Source organism: Eurosta solidaginis, chromosome 5 (assembly GCF_040869045.1).
Source record: "Eurosta solidaginis isolate ZX-2024a chromosome 5, ASM4086904v1, whole genome shotgun sequence".
In the NCBI taxonomy this organism is placed as follows: domain Eukaryota; kingdom Metazoa; phylum Arthropoda; class Insecta; order Diptera; family Tephritidae; genus Eurosta; species Eurosta solidaginis.
The window spans coordinates 227,889,603-227,912,228 of record NC_090323.1 but is presented as its reverse complement, the minus strand read 5'-3'; the positions used below and the strand labels follow the sequence as shown (position 1 = coordinate 227,912,228).

The window sequence follows — 22,626 nt, the reverse complement described above, 5'->3', positions numbered from 1 at the left end:
GTAAAATTTTGGACAATGGACGTGGCACCGCCCACTTTCAAAAGAAGGTAATTTAAAAGTTTTGCAAGCTGTAATTTGGCAGTCGTTGAAGATATCATGATGAAATTTGGTAGGTACGTCACTCCTATTACTATATGTGTTAGCGAAATCAGATGACGAACACGCCCACAACAATAAATTTAATATCTTTACAGCATATAAGTAAATTATGTCAACATTCAACTCCAGTAATGATATGATGCAACAAAATACAAAAATAAAAGAAATTTCAAAAAGGGCGTAACTCCGCCCTTTTTCATTTAATTCGTCTAGAATACTTTTAATGCCATAAGTCGAACAAAAATTTACCAATCCTTGTGAAATTTGGTAGGGGCATAGATTCTATGACGATAACTGTTTTCTGTGAAAATGGGCGAAATCGGTTGAAGCCACGCCCAGTTTTTATACGCAGTAGACCGTTTGTCCTTCCGCTCGGCCGTTAACAAAAATCGATATATCTTTACTAAACTTAGTTCACGTACTTAGAACTCACTTTATCTTAGTATAAAAAATGGCCGAAATATGACCACGCCCACTTTTTCGATATCAGAAATTAAGAAAAATGAAAAAAAATGCCATAATTCTATACCAAATACTAAAAAAGGGATGAAACATGGTAATTGGATTGGTTTATTGACGCAAAATATAACTTTAGAAAAAACTTTTAAGTAGAAGAAAATGAAAAAGTTCTGCAGGGCGAAATCAAAAGTACTTTGAATCTTGGCAGGAATACTGTTCGTGGTATTACATATATAAATAAATTAGCGGTACCCAACAGATGATGTTCTGGGTCACCCTGGTCCACATGTTGGTCGATATCTCGTAAACGCCTTCACATATACAACTAAAGGCCACTCCCTTTTAAAACCCCCATTAATACCTTTAATGTGATACCCATATTGTACAACCACATTCTAGAGTCACCCCTGGTCCACCTTTATGGCGATATCTCGAAAAGGCGTCAACCTATAGAACTATGGTCCACTCCCTTTTAAAATACTCATTAACACCTTTCATTTGATACCCATATCGTACAAACACATTATAGAGTCACCCCTGGTCCACCTTTATGGCGATATCCCGAAATGGCGTCCACCTATAGAACTATGGTCCACTCCCTTTTAAAATACTCTTTAAAACCTTCCATTTGAAACCCATATCATACAGACACATTCCAGGGTTACCCTAGGTTCATTTTGCTAAATGGTGATTTTCCCTTATTTTGTCTCCAAAGCTCTCAGCTGAGTATGTAATGTTCGCACAGTGGCGCCTTTTGAGTTTTTTCTTTGCAAAAATCATAACTTTTGAACCAATGAAGATATTTTAAAAAATTAAAATGAAAATGAAAGCTAATTATTTGAAGTTTTATTGTGTGAAAGCTCAGATACAGGGTGCTTCAAAAAAATTCGTCAAAGTCGAAAATTTTTTAGAAAAATGCAAAAACAAAATGTTTTTAGTAAAAAATAAAAAAAAAAATAAAATGAGATTTGTCTTATAATGACGTATTTAAGCATTAAATAAGATAAACTAATGATTTTGATAAGATAGCGTGGCACTGCCCACTTATGATAAAAAGTTGTATCTAAGTAGTCACGTAATCAATAACTACCAAAATTGATAGACGTATTGTTTCTTTTAAATGGCAATACTCTTATAAAACTCAAATGACCGTTTTTGGTGCCACAATAACAAGATGCTTCAAAATTCATCGTAAAATTTTACATGTTTTTTTTTTTAATTTACAAGCCAAATATGTATTTTATTAATAACTAAAAGTTATTGAAAGTGGTTCAATGAAATTTTATTTGAGCTAAAGATTAAACAGCCAACGAATTTTGGAAAAGGGGAGTGGCACTGCCCATTTATGCTAATAAGTTTGATCTTAGTAATCTTTATCAATTTGTACCAAACTCGATAGACGTATTGATTTCTATAAAAATTTAATACTCGTTTGACGGCGAAATGCCTAACCTTTAAAATAAATTTGATAAACTTTAGAGAAATGCAATAAAAGTATATATTTATAAATTACTAAATTTATTAATTCTTTTATTTGAAATAAAAAATTAACTTGTACATAGATATCTTATTTTTCAATAAAGTAACAAAATTGATTAGTAAATCTCTTTTTCATTGTTGTGATAAGAAGTGAGAAACTTATTTTATCTTAACATAGTCATCGTCACTGGAACATATGTATATCTAACAAAACAACCATTTCTGAGCTATACGTATCTGTAAGATCTTTTTTTGTTCTTACATACCTCATAGATGATATGACTGGATCAGAAGAGGTAGCTAACATGTTGAAAAGGTCTTCGTTTTGTCTAACTCGTGATACTTTGCAGGTGTTCATACATCTATGTCTTTTGTAGTCCTTGTTCTTAGATTCTTGAGCTTCTTTAGACAATTCTCCTAATGGTAAGCACTGGTACTCTATTAAATTTTTTCCATGTGCTAAAATTTTATGTACCGTTGGTGTAAGTTTCTTCTCAGGATACTTTTGATGCAGGAACTCTGTAGTTTTAGATGCATATTCTCCAAATTTGGGTCCATTAACTGGTTCATGGCAGTTTAAAATATTTAAAATTACTCCCAATCTTTTCACAATATCTCTATCAACTCCTGTTATGCGAGCAGTCACTTCATCGTTTTCAAAAAATCTTCTTGAGGAGTTACCATCATTTGTATTTCCGTATCCATACTTTGGACACTCAACTCTAAGGCCAATCTGTTATAAGAATGCATACTGAATTATTTTTTTTCTCCTGCTTTGCTTCTCCTTACATGTTGTATTGTCGTCGAAAACTTCTCCTTGTTGTGGTAGTGTATAAGCCAGCTTCAAAACAAATTCCATACATCTTATCCTAGCATGCAAAGGGGATATTCCATACTCATAATTTAGTTCGTCAGTTATTGAATCATCAAGATTTTCAAAGTCGTTTTGGCTCTTCTTACAAATTGGACATTTCATTGTAGATGTCGTATTTGTTATTAAGTTCAACACTTTTCCATCGACCATTGTTAGAAGAAAATCATGCTTTATTGTAATGACATTCCCTCTTCAATTTCAATTATTGTTGGTTCTAATTTGGCAATTTGATTTTTTATATCACTCACTGTAGCTTTTGTGAGTTCCGAAGACTCCTTCTCGTATTTAAATAATATCGGGCGTCACAATATAGTTGATGACGGACGTGGATTTTTCCAATATTCTGAAGCTTCATCTTTCAGTAGTAATGGAACAATAGAAGCCATAAACATATTACTATCTGTAATTGTTTCATCGTCTACATTTATTCTTTGTTTATATGCGCTTTGTCCTGATGATCCATCACAGCCCCACTTAGTTATCAATGCTAGCTCCTTTGGCAGTGATTTCAACTTTCCTTCAGTAAAACTTTGAAGGTATCGTGTAGACGTTTTGTAGCTCAATTTCAGCTGATGCTTCGGTTATTTTGGGACTTGGAGGAACTGCTTCTTTCTTGGCTTGAGTAATTTTTTTGTATCCAGGTAAAATATCGGCACTGCGTTGCAATAATGACTTACGCAATATAATATATTTTTTCTTCGTTAAACCGAGATCTATAAACAGCGCCAAAACTTCTTCGGGAGTGTATTTCATAGGTAGCGCATTTGGTGGTGTGGGAATGCTGTTTTTGATCCTCATCAGTCGCACTGGACTTGCTACCGCAACTGCTTCTGTTATATGAGACTTCACGTTTTCTTCGTCCTTTTTATATTTAATAGCCAGTGCTTCTGAAAGATGATTCGTGGCCATAGCTTTTGTCGTATCAGACAGCTTTCTTTTCCTTGTATAGGTACAACATTCTTCTATGGGTTTTGTTGGTCTCCCTCTAGTTGGATTGGTTGACGTGCTAGGCATTTCTTCGTCCAAAAAAGTTTTGTCAGCTAGCCACTTTTCATGCTTACTTAGAAATTTTGAATTGTTACGATAGACGTCCTTCCATTTTCTTTCTATCATAATGTATTGTAAACCAATTTTTTCTTGCGGGCCTTCCTTTTCTTTAATGCTTGTGTCACTCGCTAATTCTCTCATAATAGCCTCAACGAAGTCCCGTCTTGACTTTGTAGATTTAAACACTGCAAATAGTTTCGAGTTTTCTAGATATGTACATATTAGAATTGGCTTCGAGTGTATCTGACTAAATATTAAACTGTGAACTATATTTAAAAATACTATTCACTTAATGCCCCTATTACCGTTTACAACTCAACTCTGGGTTGAAATTTTGCAATTTGGTATTACCGATTACAACTCAACCTGTCAAAAAAAAAAAAAAAATGTCGGTTGAGTTGTCTAGTCTAACAATTTTTTGTGGCATTACCGTTTACAACCTTGTGTTGGTGTAGTTGTCACAGACGTCAAAATCTTACAACTGATTACTAGCAGTTGTCTCATACAATTTTGCAGTTCAGTCACCGACTATCTCTCGCGTTGAACAGACGTTCTCTCTTTCGCCTCCGGAGTTAATTGGTTATTTTTACTCTATTGCGGTTCTTTAAAGACTAGCTGACTTTTGTGCGATTTTGTATATATATCTTTTTTTTTAATTTCCGCGTGTGTAAATCTATATTATTTTCATAAGTGAATAAAAAAATTAATTACTATGGCCAACGGCCAAAAGACTTTGAAAGCAAATCGCTTTCAATTATTGGACTCTGGACCCACAAAGAAAAAACATAAAAACGGTACTGCATCGCCAGTAGTCCCTTTCCCCTTTCTAGCAGAAGTTAAGGTTGAAGATCCGAAGTTTGTTGTTGTTGAATCCGCCGATTCAGCAAAACTTCTCTCGTCTTTTTCGCCTTTCGCTATTCATCGAGCAATACAACTCATAAGTAATGAAGTGCATTCAATTTCCACTCTCCGCGATGGAAAGTTACTGCTCTTAGTTAAAAGTAAAACCGTTGCTCTTAAATTCATAAATACCAAACAATTGCCAAATATTTGTAATATATCGGCCTCTTTCCATGAAACTCTTAATCAAGTGAAAGGTACAGTGTACGCACCTTTCTTAAATAATGTTCCGGATGAGCAAATTGTTAAAGAGCTTAGCTCTCAAGCAGTGGTATCAGCCTACAAATTCAAAAAAAATATCGATGGAAAGTTAGTAGCCTAAGGTGTGGTATTGCTAACGTTTAATCTTTACAAAGTGCCTAATAATATCGACATTGCTTGGTCTAAATTCATGGTAAGATAATATATCCCAAAACCCATGCGTTGCAAATCTTGCCAATTACTTGGTCACACCGCTAAACATTGTAAGCGCTCACCCGCCTGCGGTATTTGTTCACTTCCCCCCCATTCCCCTGAAAAATGTACCCGTACACAATGTGCTAACTGCAAAGCCGAACACCCATCTTCGTCCAGAGAATGTACCAAATTTATCCAAGCAAAAGAGATTTTAAAAATTAAAACAACAAAAAAATGTTCAATGCGGGAAGCTTTGAAAATTTATAAAGAAACCATACTCCCACCTTCCAATAGTGCCACCTATGCTGACACTTTATCCAAATCACTTTCAAGCGTACAAGCAAAACCTTCAACAACAACAACAAGTACAACAACAACAAGTACAGGCAATGTGTCCAAACCAACAATTAATAACATAAACACCGACAAAAATTCAAAAGAAACAAACAAAACAAATACTGAAATGAGTTCATCCCATTCATTTGCAACTGACGATGCTCAGCCAGTTGCCAGCCAACCGTCCACTTACAACAAAACACAAAACAATTTCCCCTCATCCACTCAATCATTCCAACAAACTTCTCTTGTTACGCATTTAGCTTCCTCCCAGCACCCCATATACGCTTCAAAACAACAAAATCAAACTGCAGCCACTTCCTCATCTAACTCACCTAACACATCAAATTGCTCTCCAACAGCCTCCCAACATTCTCTCTTTGATCCACTTCCGTCTCTAACGAAAGTTGTAGCAACGCAAGACACGTCAATTAAAGACGACGCTATGATAGAAATGTAAACAAATACTTTCTCTTAAATTTTTTTGGACACACAAGTAGACCTAGATGCAGTCTAGCCATGTTTACATATGTGTAAGCATGGTTGATTTGTATCTGGGTGTGTTTGTGTGTCCATGCCATCTATGTACATGAATATGTATATATTTTATCTGTTTTTTCTCTTATATTTTAATGTTTTTAAAAATTATTCAATGGAATATCAACGGTTATTTAAATAACTATAACGAACTATCATTATTAATTAAAGAAGAAGATCCAGATATAATATGTATTCAAGAAACCCACTTTTCACAAAATATAAACCAAAATACAATATATTATCCTAAACAGTACATTGGGTATTTTTCAAATCTATACAACATTCAGTCTAGTAAGCAAGGTGTAGGTATATTAATTAAATCAGCAATTCCACATGAGTTAGTCAACGTCACATCCACATTATCTACGTTGGCGCTAAAAATTAATCTAAATTCAAGCTTCATTATAGCAAACACATATACATATACCCCCAAAGCAAGTATTTTCTATAGCGGAATTAAATAATTTGTTTTCCAAATTTACTTTCCCAATCCTGTGGGCTGGTGACTTCAACGCATGGAGCCCTTTCTGGGGATCACCCAAATCAAATACGAGAGGGCAAATTATAGAAAGTTTTATACTCCAACAACAACTTATGCTTTTAAATGATCGATCACCTACTCATTTTTCTACGCACTCATCTTGCACATGTTGATCTTTCTCTAATTTCCCCACAACTTTATCCCAGAACCAACTGGAAAATTTCATCGATACTTAGAGGTAGCGATCACTTCCATATATCTATTTCTATTCGTACTAATACTAATTTTGAAAAGGTCAAACATATCCCCAAATTCAAAACCGACCATGCCAATTGGGATTTATATCAATCAGAAATCACTAATGCAATTACAAATAATTTCTTAGAGCCATTCCAAAACGTAAATAAAGAAATAGCAATTATCACAAAGATTATCCGTTCTGCAGCCAACAAATCCATTCCTCAAACTAAGGCTAGTTTTTCCAAGACTCTCCCTATTTGGTGGTCTAAGACCTTACAAAATCTTCGGGAGGAAAAAAATCAATTTTGGAAAGCCTACAAACTATGTATGTCGGTTGAGAATTTAATAAATTACAAGAAGTCGAATGCCATGTTCAAGAGATCGGTAAAAGAAGCAAAGAAAAAAAGTTTTGAGAGTTTCACTTCAAAGATCTCTCAACTTTCGACCCCAAAGAAAATCTGGGCTGATATAAAATCACTTTCTTCAAACAAAACTATAAGTTGCATTCAGCACAATCAGTCTCTTTTAACGAACTCTTTAGACATGGCTGAGACTTTCGCGAAGCTTTGGTCTGATTACTCAGATGACAACAACTTTTCAGAAGCATTCAACCGTGAAAAAACACGTTGGCTCTCTGAAACGTATTCTCCATTCAGCCTTTCTCCGTTAGCACGGTATGATGAAAACAAAATTGAATTATGTGAATTAGAATCAGCCCTGAAACATGCCAAAGGAAAATCTCCCGGTTCAGACCGCATCTCTTATGCAATGCTTCTGAATTTACCTGAGATAGCAAAGATAAAATTACTAAATTTTTATAATAAAGTCTATGATGAACGGTTATTTCCTCACGTCTGGCGTACAGCCACCGTCATTCCAATCCCTAAACCTAACAAGCCCCCCACCTTACCACCTCCTACAGACCCATATCCCTCCTGTCCTGTATAAGCAAAATCATAGAAAAAATAATTGCCAAGCGCTTGATGTGGTTCATCGAGAAAAACAACTCGATCAGCCACACGCAAACAGCTTTCAAAACAAAACATAGTACAATGGATTCACTAGTAAAAATCCAACACTTTGTGTCGGATTCTCTAAGTACCAAAAATCACGTCACCATTTTGGCGACAGACTTTGAGAAAGCTTTTGATCGCGTGGGCATACATGCAGTATTAAGCCAACTTGCTGCATGGAAGATTGGTCAAAAAGCCTTTTCTTTTGTTAAGGCTTTCATGACACATCGACGCTTTCGTATTCGTATAAATAACAATTTATCTGATTTTCATAATATGCATAATGGCATTCCACAGGGCTCGCCCCTATCGGTCGTTTTGTTCATAATAGCTTTTGATAAATTAAATGATATATGTATGAATATTAAAAATATTAAATTAACTATGTACGCCGATGATATAATAATCTACACAAATATAAAAAAACCCCAACTTGTAAATAATAATTTTTGTGAAGTTCTTAATGAATTTAAAAAATGGGGGATCAAATGCGGCGCATCAATTTCGATATCTAAATGTAAATTACTACATATTTGTAAAAAGAATAATTGTACTTATCCTCAACTCATTTTTGATAATAATACAATTGAAAACGTAAATTTTTTAAAAATTCTAGGAGTATATTTTGATAAGCGTTTTAGTTTTAACCATCAATGTAATTCTCTCAGAAAAAACCTTTTGTCGAGATTAAACATAATCAAATACCTTTCATGTAAAAAGTCATTTATTCACACTAATACATTGATAAATGTTACAAGATCCTTAATGCTCTCTAAAATTGATTACGCCCTACCTATCTTTGGATGGTGTGCCAATACCAACATCAAGCAAATAGAAGCGCCATATCATACTGCAGTACGCCGAAGCATAAACGCCTTTCCAACAACACCAACTAAGTGTGTCCTAGCTGAAAGTGGCCTTCCATCAATAAAAGAAAGAATATATGAATTTACAATGCAGCTTATTCCAAAATTATTTAATTCTCCCAATAAAAATATACACCAAACCTTAGTTGCAGTATCAAGACACAAACGTTGTTTCAAACCTGGCTCCACTCTACGACGATGTGTGACATACGCGAAAGATCTCGGTATTTATCCTCCAAATAAATGCCATAAAATAAATAAGCAACCTGTGTGGCTACTAAATAAAACATCCATTGATGTATCACTTCACTGTTTAAAAAAGGCAAGCACAAATAAAGTCGTATATCAACAAAGGTTCTTGGAAGCCATAAATAAATACAAATCCCTCAATTTCTCGCCTATATTCACTGATGGTTCAAAGAAAAGTAACACTTCCTTTGCGGTCACTACAGAAGACGGAAAAATTATCAGCGGAGGAATCCTTCCTTCATACTCCTCGGTATTCAATGCTGAATCATTTGCAGTCCTCAAAGCTATGGAACACGCAGTTATGAGTAAAGGGAAATTTGTCATTTGCACCGACAGCATTTCATGTCTACTAGCTGTAATTAATATCTACAATCTTTCCACAACTATTTTCGAAATTCGAGACTTATGTATTAAGTATAAAAACAAAATTTCTCTCCTTTGGGTACCTGGCCATGTTGGTATAACCGGCATTGAATATGCCGATAATACTGCTCGTTATTTCGAAGCAGCGCCAAAATTTCAGTTCCATTCGCTCGATAAAAAGGATTTAACTAAACATATCAACAAACAAGTACTACTGAAAAAAGACATCGAGTGGCATAATTTCAGTCACAAATACACCAACATCAATCCTACATGTAAAAAGACAGTGTACTCCAGTAGCATAACACGCCATCAATCAACCGTTTTCACTCGCTTAAGGCTAGGGCATACACTAATCACTCATCAACATTTATTATCCGGCACAGACGCAGCTTCCTGTCCATTTTGCTCCTGCATCGCCTCAGTAGAACACTCTTACCGGGTGTCCAATTTTAGAGAGACAACGGCAAAAACACTTTGGTTCTTCAAACCCTTATACTTTTCTAAAAGACGCATCACACGCTAATGTAATCAAAATTTTCGATTTCGTATCAGAATGTAAACTTTTAAAATTCATATGAAACAGCTTTGATATATTCTAACATTAATATACATCCTTATGCACATACTAATTTACTATATACTTATCCAATAATATTATAACTTTATCTAGATATATAATTTTTTACTACTATTTTAAGTCGAGTCGATGGCCATAGCTGCTAGTACTCTATATATATTGGAGTTTTATATTTGTATATATTACTTAATAAATAATAATAATAAATTTTGCAGTTTTTTTGAAAAAAATGTAACATTTTACAAGACGGTTCACCACCTAATTTTTAACAAAAATTTTCAAAGTTGGTATCAAAAGACACGTTTCGACCTCCGATTTTAGAATCCGAAAACAAAAATTAAAAATTTAATTTCTGTCATATCAAAATCACTTTTGCAAATGCTTAAATTTCCGCCACAAATTGATCAGCTGTTCCTTTATCCGTCAAATCATCACTTTCTGAAGTTGGCAACTCAACTTTAACTGAAATAAGTTGTAATGCGTAATACCAAACAGGAGTTGAGTTGTCTTAAAGTTGAGTTGTTTTAATTACAACCCAACTAAGTTGAGTTGTAAACGGTAATAGGGGTATAAGTAAACAGAATACTTAGTTCCTTAATCTCCAAAAGACGAATGATAATGTGCATTGTAAGATGGATAGCTTTATATACCTACTCAAATTATTAAAATCAATTTCAGGTATACAATTCGTAACTAAAACAAGGAAGGTTAAGTTCTGGTGTAACCGAACATTACATACTCAGTTGAGAGCTATGTTGACAACATAAGGGAAAATAACCATGTAGGAAAATGAACCGAGGGAAACCATGGAATGTGTTTGTATGACATGTGTATCAAATGAAAGACATTAAAGAGTATTTTATGAGGGAGTGGGCCATAGTTCTATAGGTGGACGCCATTTAGGGATATCGCCATAAAGGTGGATCAGGGTTGACTCTAGAATTTGTTTGTATGATATGGGTATCAAATGAAAGGTGTTAATGAGTATTTTAAAAGGGAGTAATCCTTAGTTCCATAGGTGGACGCTGTTTCGAGATATCTCCATAAAGGTGGACCAGGGGTGACAATAGAATTTGTTTGTACAATATGGGTATCAAACGAAAGGTGTTAATGAGTATTTTAAAAGGGAGTGGGCAGGTGGACGCCTTTTCGAGGTATCGCAATAAAGGTGGACCAGGGGTGACTCTAGAATATGTTTGTACGATATGGGTATCAAATGAAAGGTGTTAATGAGGGTTTTAAAAGGGAGTGGTGGTAGTTGTATAGGTGGTCGCCTTTTTGAGATATCGCCGTAAAGGTGGACCAGGGGTGACTAGAATGCGTTTGTACAATATGGGTATCAAACGAAAGGTGTTAATGAGTATTTTAAAAGGGAGTGGGCCTTAGTTCTATAGGTGGACGCCGTTTCGAAATATCGTCTTAAAAGTGGACCAGGGGTGACTCTAGAATGTGTTTGTACGATATGGGTATCAAATTAAAGGTATTAATGAAGGTTCTAAAAGGGAGTGATGGTAGTTGTATAGGTGGTCGCCTTTTCAAGATATCGCCATAAAGGTGGACCAGGCTTGACTCTAGAATACGTTTGTACAATATGGGTATCAAACGAAAGGTGTTAATGAGTATTTTAAAAGGGAGTGGGCCTTAGTTCTATAGGTGGACGCCTTTTCGAGGTATCGCAATAAAGGTGGACCAGGGGTGACTCCAGACTTTGTTTGTACGATATGGGTATCAAATGAAAGGTGTTAATGAGTATTTTTAAAAGGGAGTGGGCCTTCGTTCTATAGGTGGTCGCCTTTTCGAGATATCGCCATAAAGGTGGACCAGGGGTGACTCTAGAATATGTTTGTACGATACGGGTATCAAATGAAAGGTGTTAATGAGTATTTTAAAAGAGCGTGGGGCTTAGTTCTATAGGTGGACGCCTTTTCGATATATCGCCATAAAGGTGAACCAGGGGTGACTCTAGAACCTGTTTGTACGATACTAGTATCAAATTAAAGGTATTAATGAGAGTTTTAAAAGGGAGTGGTGGTAGTTGTATATGTGAAGGCGTTTTTCAGATATCGACCAAGATGTGGACCAGGGTGACCCAGGACATCATCTGTTGGATACCGCTAATTTATTTATGTATGTAATACCTGCCAAGATTTCAAGGGTTTTTTATTTCGCCTGCAGAACTTTTTCATTTTCTTCTACTTAATATGGTAGGTGTCACAACCATTTTACAGAGTTTTTCTAAAGTTATATTTCGCGTCAATAAACCAATCCAATTACCATGTTTCATCCCTTTTTTCGTATTTGGTATAGAATTATGGCATTTTTTTCATTTTTCGTAATTTTCGATATCGAAAAAGTGGGCGTGGTCATAGTCGGATTTCGTTCATTTTTTATACCAAGATAAAGTGAGTTCAGATAAGTACGTGAACTAAGTTCAGTAAAGATATGTCGATTTTTGCTCAAGTTATCGTGTTAACCGCCATGCGGAAGGACAGACGGACGACTGTGTATAAAAACTGGGCGTGGCTTCAACTGATTTTGCCCATTTTCACATAAAACAGTTAGCGTCATAAAATCTATGCCCCTACCAAATTTCAAAAGGATTGGTAAATTTTTGTTCGACTTATGACATTAAAAGTATCCTAGACAAATTAAATGAAAAAGGACGGAGCCACGCCCATTTTGAAATTTTTCTTTTATTTTTGTATTTTGTTGCACCATATCATTACTGGAGTTAAATTTTGACATAATTTACTTATATACTGTAGAGATATTAAATTTTTTGTTAAAATTTTACTTAAAAAACAATTTTTTTTAAAAGTGGGCTTGGTCCTTCTCCGATTTTGCTAATTTTTATTAAGCGTACATATAGTAATAGGAGTAACGTTCCTGCCAAATTTCATCATAATATATTCAACGAATGCCAAATTACAGCTTGCAAAAGTTTTAAATTACCTTCTTTTAAAAGTGGGCGGTGCCACGCCCATTGTCCAATATTTTACTAATTTTCTATTCTGCGTCATAAGTTCAACGCACCTACCAAGTTTCATCGCTTCATCTGTCTTTGGTAATGAATTATTGCACTTTTTCGGTTTTTCGAAATTTTCGATATCGAAAAAGTGTGCGTGGTTATAGTCCGATATCGTTCATTTTAAATAGCGATCTGAGATGAGTGCTCAGGAACCTACATACCAAATTTCATCAAGATATCTCAAAATTTACTCAAGTTATCGTGTTAACGGACGGACGGACGGACATGGCTCAATCAAATTTTTTTTCGATCCTGATGATTTTGATATATGGAAGTCTATATCTATCTCGATTCCTTTATACCTGTACAACCAACCGTTATCCAATCAAACTTAATATACTCTGTGAGCTCTGCTCAACTGAGTATAAAAATGTATGTTGTTAACAAGTTCCAACAACAAAAACGTACTTACGGCCCTACTGAATTATATATACCTGCTTAGGCGCGTATTTATGCCCAAGGTTGTTTAACACTATTTGATGTAAAAAGTGAAGTTGCACCTAGACGCAGATATACTTTATGAATTTAGATAACTGAATATTTCACAAATAACTACTGTTAATTTTACGGATCACATATTTCAACATTTTTTTTTCCATCAAAATTTTAAAAAGGGCCTAAAAATAGGCATTTCGAAAAACAGGTATATCTACCAATTTTTAACAATGTTTTTTTTTGTTTCAATCCTAAATTAAATTATCTTTAATTGCTATACAAGAAAACGACAACCGGCCGCCTTATTTACTCACAAAACCATTTTAAATACAACGAAAAAGAAGAAAAATTTAAAATTTTTCCCAATGTTGAAAACTGGTCAACTTTGAACGGCTCTACCTGGTAAACTATAATTTTCTGTGAAAAAACAGTTGTATATTCTTGATCCCCGGAAAATTCTCTATTGGAAACATGTATTAGAACGCTTTCATGATTTTTTTGATTTTTGCCATGCTTTAACGGCAGAGGCGCCACTGTGGTTCGGTTACACCCGAACTTAGCCTTCCTTACTTGTTTTCTCATTAAATTATATTAAAACTATTTTATTGTTTTACTATAACCACTGAAATCCAATAGGTTATGGGCCCAGTCACTGTATTTATCGACTAAAATTGAAGAACACTTAAAAGTCGGAAAATCTAACTGAATAAGCAATATTCATCGTAGTGAAGATTGGTTCGCGATTTGCTGTGGTATGTGAATGTATGAATGTATGTACATATATGCGTGTATGAAAGCGCAACACGCGGGTTAAAAAAAAAATCGAGAACCTTCTTGCACCAGATAAAAAAAAATACATGGATTTAGTAGACGAAAAACCTGGCAACGGTGTAGCCGTCACTCACCACAAATTAATGAATTACAAGTTGTGCAAGTTCCAAATTGATGCTGTCATGAAATCCAGAGGCCTGATGGACGTCATGGCCGGCAATGTTCCTGGTGAAACTGCAAGTGCCGCTGAGAAAAGTCAATACGACAGAAATGATGGCACAGCAATGTCGATTTTAATTTCATCGGTGGACAATGAACAATCGAATCATATTCTTATGTGTAAGACTGCGAAAGAGATTGCAGAAAAGTTGTCCAATTTGTATGAGAAACGTAGCGAGGTGCGCATTATGAATCTATATGAGGAATATTTTTCGTTCAAAATGACTGAGGGCGAATCAGTTGCGGCGTATGTGTCAAAGGTGAGTAGAACGGCACATGAAATCGAAGACCAAGGTGAAAAACTATCTGAGAACATTAAAATGGTGCGGATCATTAGCAGTTTGACGCCCAAATTTCGTAATTTCAAAACAGTTTGATACAATATAAGAGAAGCAAGAACGTTGGATAGTTTGATGGCTCGTTTGCAGCTGGAGGAGGATCAAATGAACAAAGTGGATGATGGCTTTCAGTGCGAAATTCAAATCAAAACAACAGCGGACTAACAAAAAACGTCAACATCGATAGATGAGCTGAAAAAGAAAACAAAGTGTAACAAATGTTATGGAATTGGACATTGGAAGCGTGAATGTCCGAAGCCCGGTGAAAAGTTTGCCGAACGCAAAAAGCTGGCAGTGATGTTGCATTTTGTGGCAAAGTCGGTGATGGGTTCACTACGAATTTTGAGAATATTTGGATAGCTGATTCAGGTGCAACAGAGCACATGACAGGTCGCATTGAATGGTTTACAGATTCTAAGAAGTATGAAGTTGAGAGATTTGTACAAATAGCAAATAATTATCGTTTATTGATTCGTGGCACGGGAACAATTTTAATTGAAGCAAAGGTTAAAGGCAAATGTCTACAGAGACAGCTTAGGAATGCGCAGCATGTTCCTGAACTGAAGCAGAATTTGTTTTCAACGGCATCCGCCACCTCAAAGAAGTTTCAAATGGTGATTTCTCATGATGGTTGCAAACTGACGGATGTTGATGGTGAAATATATGCTGTGGGTGTGAGAGATGACAGTAAGCAATTGAGAATGGTATTTAGACAGAGAATTATTGAACGAGCGTGCGCTGCAACCGTCACGCTTGAGCAGTTGCATCATCGGTTTGGGCATCTGAATGTAGATGCAATAAGACGTACATATGTGCAACCAGAATTTTATTGAAGGCAGTGCAACAAATTTTTTCCTGGAAGACTGCCAAATGCAACGTGTTTCACATAAATCAGCGCAAACTCGAGTGACGGCGAAAGGCGAATATTTGCATGTCGATCTGTGCGGGCCAATGGAAGAAGTAGGTATTGGTGGAATGTTTTACTTTATTCTGGTTAAAGATGGGGTAACGAGTTTTCAATATGTGTACAATCTGGCTAATAAATATGAGGTGTATGAAAAACTTAAGGCTTTGTTGTCACTTGTTCGCAGCACAGCAGGTAATTCTGCGAAACACATTGGTTTTGATAATGTCACAGAGTTTGTCAATAAGGAATGTATGCGAATGCTGAGTAATGCTGGGGTGATAGTTGAACGGATTGCACCGTACACACCGGAGCAAAATGAGCGTGTAGAGCGTGAAAATCGAACTGTAGTAGAGTGCGCTCGCGCAATGCTGCTAGCCAGTGGTTTGCAAAAGTAATTATGGTCAGAAGCGGTACGAACGGCTGTGTACATTCTTAATCGACCGTCAAACAAAAAGTGTCTTAATTCAACGCCATATGAAGAACGGTTTGGGACGAAATCTGAAATGGGACATGTGCGAGTTTTTGGCAGTGAATGCTTCGTGCAGATACCAAAACAAAGTGGACGTAAGAAATGGGATGTCGAGGCAAAAAAGGTATTTCTGGTTGGGTACGAGTCCACATCAAAGAATTTTCGGCTCTACGATCCGGATACACGGGAAATAATTGTAAGCTGCAACGTAAAAATAAACGAGAAGATTGTGAATCACGCTCAAGTGTACCATCTAGCTGGCGATGATGATAGTGATGGGCAAACATCCAAGCAAGCATCGTATGAAGAGTTGCCAACTATTAAGCAGTCTCCAGAAAATACTGGAATAGATGAAAATGAGCATAATAATTCAGATGTGTCGGACGACTTTTTCGATACAAGCGATGATATACCGGGTGGCAAAGAAGAAGAAGAAAGAGCACGTAGTACTGAACGCTATGGTTTTCGCGAGAGGTTGAAGAAACCAAGCCGTCTAATTGAAAGTGGATATTCAGCTGTAGTTCTAGAGCCAAGCACATACGAAGAGGCGGTTAATTCAGAAGAATCTATAAACTGGCAATTAAAGATGAGTTGTGTTCACTGAAGAAAAATTCGACATGGGATTTGGTGGAGCGTCCAAAGGACCACAACGTAATAGGAAGTCGATGGGTTTTTAAGCGAAAATAGAGTATGTCCGGCCCAATTTCCAAGACACGCCTAGTTTCAAAGGGCTATTCACAAAAGGAGGGCGTTGATTATGTGGAAAGTGACAATTTTGAGGTGACACGAGGAGAAGACGGTAATTTCGTTGGCGTTGAAATACACCGAGATCGAGAGAAGAAGACAATTTTCATTCATCAAAGTGCATATATCAAAAAGGTTATAGAGAAGTTCAATATGCAACATTCGAAGCACATATCCAGTCCAGCAGACAGCAATAGCACGTTAACTAAATCATGTGAAAATGGGTGTGTTGAATTCCCATATCGACAAGCGATAGGATCGCTTATGTTTGCTGCGATTGTGACCTGACCTATGCAGTGGGAGAAGTCAGCCGATTTATGGATAATTCAAAGCCCTCGCATGTTTCGGCAGTCAAGCGTATTCTAGGATACTTGAATAGGACAACTGAACGAGGAATTCAATACTCTGGTACTTCCACGACATTGAAAGGATATTCTGACTCTGACTTTGCGCGTGATGTTGATACGCGAAAATCTACAACAGGTTTCGCATTTTTGGTGGGTGGAGGTGTTATTACCTTGAAGAGTCACCACCAGAAAACAGTAGCACTTTCAACCACTGAGGCTGAATTTATGGCAGCATGTGAAGGTGCAATGGAAGCAGTTTGGTTACATCAGTTACTTCGTGACGTAGGCTGTGCACAAGAAAGCCCACCGTCACTTTACACCGACAATCAGAGCGCAATTCGACTTATTAAAAAATTCGGAATTGCATCAACGAATCAAACACATCGATGTTCGACTACATTTTATTCGGCAGCTATACGAGTCGAAGAAGATTTGGATTAACTACGTTTGCAGTGAAGACCACTTGGGCGATGTTTTTACTAAGCCGTTAACAACTCAGAAGTTTATCAAAACGTAGAGATGTTGGGAATGAAAGACTTTAAATAATTAGTGGGAGTGTTGGATTTGAATTACTTCACGTCTTTGTTATTCAACAGCGCCGCCTGTCGGCTTATATATATTGCAATTTCTTTTCATTGTAAACCTACTGTTCTCATTATACCACAAGCTCATTCCATTTCAAGACACCCGGTCCGCGCAGGACATGATTTTTGATTTCGATGAAATTTTAATATGTTGTTCTTTGGTCAAAATAATGAAACACGTGTTTTTTTTGCCTCAAAAAAATTTTTTTTTCGGATTTATCGGCAATTGAATTCCATAAAATTCAATCGGTATTTTATTCACCTATTTTTTCAACTGTCAATAACTTTGTCAAAAATTAACCGATTCTCATGATTTTTTCTTTGAAATGTTCGTTATTACTTTTAATTTTATATAAATTTATAAACAATTGCATATAGTTACAAAAAATTTTTTTTTTAGTATTTAGTAAAAATTTATGACTTTTTTTTCAAAAATTAATATTTCAAATAACGGTTATTGTTTTTTGTTTAAACTTTTTCTATATCGAGTGAGCAGTTTATATTTCAACTTGGGTAAATATCCATTGGCCAACGCCCGTTGTTTTCGAAATATGAATTTTTGAATATTAAATTTTTTTTCGCCATATCGGAATGTGAATTTTTGAATATTAATCTTTTTTTCGCCATATATTGATGCAATACATATCAGAATAAAGGGCGCTTAATGCCAAATGCTTAAAATTATTTAAAATATCACATTTATTATTCAAACCATTAATTTCTTATTATTTTTCAGAATTACAGTGATTTTGTAACAGGACATGGCAAAGGCTCTTGTGACGGTATTGTAGGTTTAGTGAAATATTTTGCCATATTCTGAAAAATAACAACAAATGAATGTTTTCAATAATAAATGTGATATTTTAATTAATTTTAAGCATTTGGCATTAATCGCCCTTTATTCTGATATGTATTGCATCAATATATGGCGAAAAAAAGATTAATATTCAAAAATTCACATTCCGAAAACAACGAGTTTTGGCTAACAGATATTTACCCAAGCTGAAATATCAACTGTTCGCTCGATATAGAAAAAGTCTAAACAAAAAAAATTACTTTTCTTGAAATATTAATTTTTGAAAAAAGTCATACATTTTTACTAAATACTAAAACAGAAAATATTTTGTTTTAACTATATGCTGTTGTTTATAAATTTATATAAAATTAAAAGTAATAACGAACATTTCAAAGAAAAGATCATGAGAATCGGTTAATTTTCGACAAAGTTATTGTATGCTGTGATGCATTGCATCAATAAATGGGGGAAAAATGTTTAATATTCAAAAATTCATATCTCGAAAATAACGAGCTTTGGCTAATAGGTATTTAGGCGAGTTGAAATATGAACTGTTCGCTCAATATAGAAAAAGTTTAAACAACAAAAAAATAACCTTTTTTGAGAAATAAATTTGTGAAAAAAAGTCATACATTTTTACTAAATACTAAATAAAATTTTTTTTTAACTATATGCTATTGTTTATAAAGTTATATAAAAGTAAATATAATAACGAACATTTTAAAGAAAAAATCATGAGAATCGGTTAATTTTTGACAAAGTTATTGACAGTTGAAAAAATAGGTGAATAAAATACCGATTGAATTTTATGGAATTCAATTGCCGATAAAACCGAAAAAAAATTTTTTTTTAGGCAAAAAAAAAAAAACACGTGTTTCATTATTTTGACCAAAGAACAACATATTAAAATTTCATCGAAATCAAAAATCATGTCCTGCGCGGACCGGGTGTCTTGAAATGGAATGAGCCCACACAAGTGTAACAACACGTTTTTCTTTTTTTCACATTAAATTATATTAAAACTATTTTATTGTTTTACTATAACCACTGAAATCCATTACTTAGTGCTGCTAATATTCGTCACATTATTCATAAAATATCATCATCATATTCATTTACTTTTGTATATTTATAGGTCATGGGTACAACTGGAGCTTCACACGCAAACTGCACAGCCATCGAATGTAAAAACAATACCCAAATTGCCACCATCACCAAAAGTGCTTATCGAACAACATGACATGCTTGCATATGTCTTCCAACCCATTGCTGAACGCGAATATACAGAAACAATATTAATTCATTATTTACATTCGCTAAATAAACACAATATCGCTGCTCAAGAAGATCTAAGTAAGCTGATCATTAGTGAACTTATACGAAATCGCAACTTTGATACACTACGCCGTTTGGTTAGCTATTCGCTATTGCTAGAGTCGAAGCCAATTGCATGCTTTCTGCTTTCACATTCCAATGTCGATGCCGCAATTTCACAAATAGCTCTTGATATGTTGAGTAAAATTGGAGCGCATGATGTAAGTACAAATTTTAATGAAATTTCAAATTAAAACGACGAAACACTCACTGGCCTAACAGTAATTCTGAATGAACTAGAGGTTTACGCCGATCACTTTATCGGCGCGGCGGCGTAGGATCCATAGTAAACTGGCGGCGATGGCGACGCCGGCGTACTTACTATAAATAACTTGATTTCCTTATTTTAAAAAGTAATATTTAGAATAGGTTTTGTTTATATGTATTTAGGGAAATCGATGTTTTGGCCATTTCGGACCTCACACGACGACGGGTTCTATATACTGAAGTAATCCGGTGTTTTTGCTAGGACCAATGGCTGATATTTCAATGAAAAAATTTCATCCAAGGAGTAGCTCCGGAGGGACTGTCCTTCATTCACGTGCGTCTGCCAAAAAAAAAAAAAATGCAAATACTTAAAAAGTCACACTTTTGTCTGTATGTCTCTTCAAAGCGGAGTTTCACCGAAGGAGGTGTTCTGGGCTGGCTCCTAATACACGTTGTCGAGGCGATTTCTTTAAACCATTTGTGGTCCCTTGCTGTTCACGCACAAAAGTGGTTACGTCCGATATTTATAGTCATGACTCTCGTGGCACAGTTTTAACTATTAGCATTAATGCTGACCTATTGTTGATCGCACCAAAGACTTCCAGTTTTTTCGGAGCTACAACTTCCGAAGTAGTCTTCTTAGGAAGGTTAGAGTCTCACCTGGTAAATATATGTGCCTACGTCAGAGTGTGGTTTTGCAATGAGACACTGTTCAGTGAAAACTCGTCTGCCTTGCAGATCCCGTTAGAAGTCGGCGTGAAACAATTAGTTCCCGTCATAAGTAACTAGTTGAGGGTCATAAGTAACTAGTTGGGGATCGCGCCGCCAATTTAACGAAGTGCCGTACCGAAAGAATTGGGTTTTGGTAATGATCAAGTGTGAAAATTGAAATTAATGTTTCAGACGCTGATTATAGGACGTTTGAATATAGCGGCACAAGTGATTTTTCATTAAGTATGAGGTGAGAATAATTTCAAAGGGGTATTCAAGTGCCATTGATTTTCCGGGAGAACACCTGATGGTAACAGTTGTTACAGTATAACAATTGTGTCTGAAAAGAGATTAACCTGTGGTAAACCTTTTATGGAAATAGTTATACAGGTTTTTGCATGGGTACTACCGAAATGTCTCCAAATTCGTATTTCGTATTTTACTACCGAAATGTCTCCAAATTCGTATTTCGTATTTATATATGGATCTTTCTATGTTAACTGAACCTACTAAAGGATTTTGCATAATCGATTTCGTTTATTCATTTAGCCCTGCGGCCACCGTGGTGTGATGGTAGCGTGCTACGCCTGCCACACCTTATGCCCTAGGTTCACACCCCGGGCAAAGCAACATCAAAATTTTAGAAATAATGTTTTTCAATTAGAAGAAAATTTTTCTAAGCGGGGTCGCCCCTCGGCAGTGTTTGGCAAGCGCTCCGGGTGTATTTCTGCCATGAAAAGCTCTCAGTGAAAACTCATCTGCCTTGCAGATGCCGTTCGGAGTCGGCATAAAACATGTAGGTCCCATCCGGCAAATTTGTAGGGAAAATCAAGAGGAGTACGACGCAAATTGGAAGAGAAGCTCGGCCTTAGATCTCTTCGGAGTTTATCACGCCTTACATTTATTTTTTAATCGAAGTACATAATTTGTGAAAAACTGCACCTTTTTTGGATAAATTGTTTTTTCTAATGTGGAAAAATTGAAGCCATGTTCGACTTGGGTCATTTTATTTGAATTCATTCTTCTTTATTAATTTTTTGAAAAGTTATGCAAAGGGAGTACAGTTGAATCGCGAAAAAAGTTAACCAAAATGTCCCAAGGATATTTTAATTTTCAGAAATATTTACTTTTCCAAGCGGTTTTCAAATTTGAAAAAAAATATAGTAATTGTAAGCTTATAATATTGTCATCAAACTATTGTGTGTTAAGGGATTGTAACCAGTTCCGATATATTCCAGGCCATTGCTAACCCATCGCGGAATATTAAAGAGCCTGATGATCTTTCGGTCGTTTACGTACCCGAAGTTTTTAGCATTGACATTTCTTATAATCAAAATGAAATAGACATTGACTGTTCACTCCCTAGGGAACAGCATAACAGTTCGAAGCAACTTATTACTCACACTTATGTCAGTTCTGATATAAAAGCCGAGCCTCTGAAGTAATGTTGGTCGATCCCGTTATTCAGTCGCAGATAAGTAACTTGCTCATTATATTGGTTTATAGCATAGAAGCGATTTGTTCCTGTGATGAGAGCTATGTTTGAGTCTGTGATTGGTCACGGGAAATAAATGCTGTCACATGCAATCATTCACGAATATTCCTTGTAAGCTGTCGCTGAAGTGTACTGTGATATTTCAGTAGCTGTGACAATATCACAGGTGCATGGATATTTACCACTCTACACTGAAGTACGAGGCGAAAATACACTTAAAGTCAGACGTTCCTTTTCACCATACACCCCGCCGTTTATCTTACTCTGAACGTAACGAAG

At 35.7% G+C, this 22,626-nt stretch overlaps 1 protein-coding gene across 1 annotated transcript in view; it reads left to right on the top strand.

Moving 5' to 3' along the window:
- Bulli (regulator of MON1-CCZ1 complex protein bulli) overlaps window positions 1–22,626 on the top strand; it is a 144,887-nt gene that overhangs the window by 64,313 nt on the left and 57,948 nt on the right. Inside the window, exon 5 of the mRNA XM_067788700.1 lies at window positions 19,696–20,095. Within this exon, the coding sequence (XP_067644801.1) occupies window positions 19,696–20,095 (400 nt within the window). The remainder of the gene's footprint in view (window positions 1–19,695; window positions 20,096–22,626) is intronic.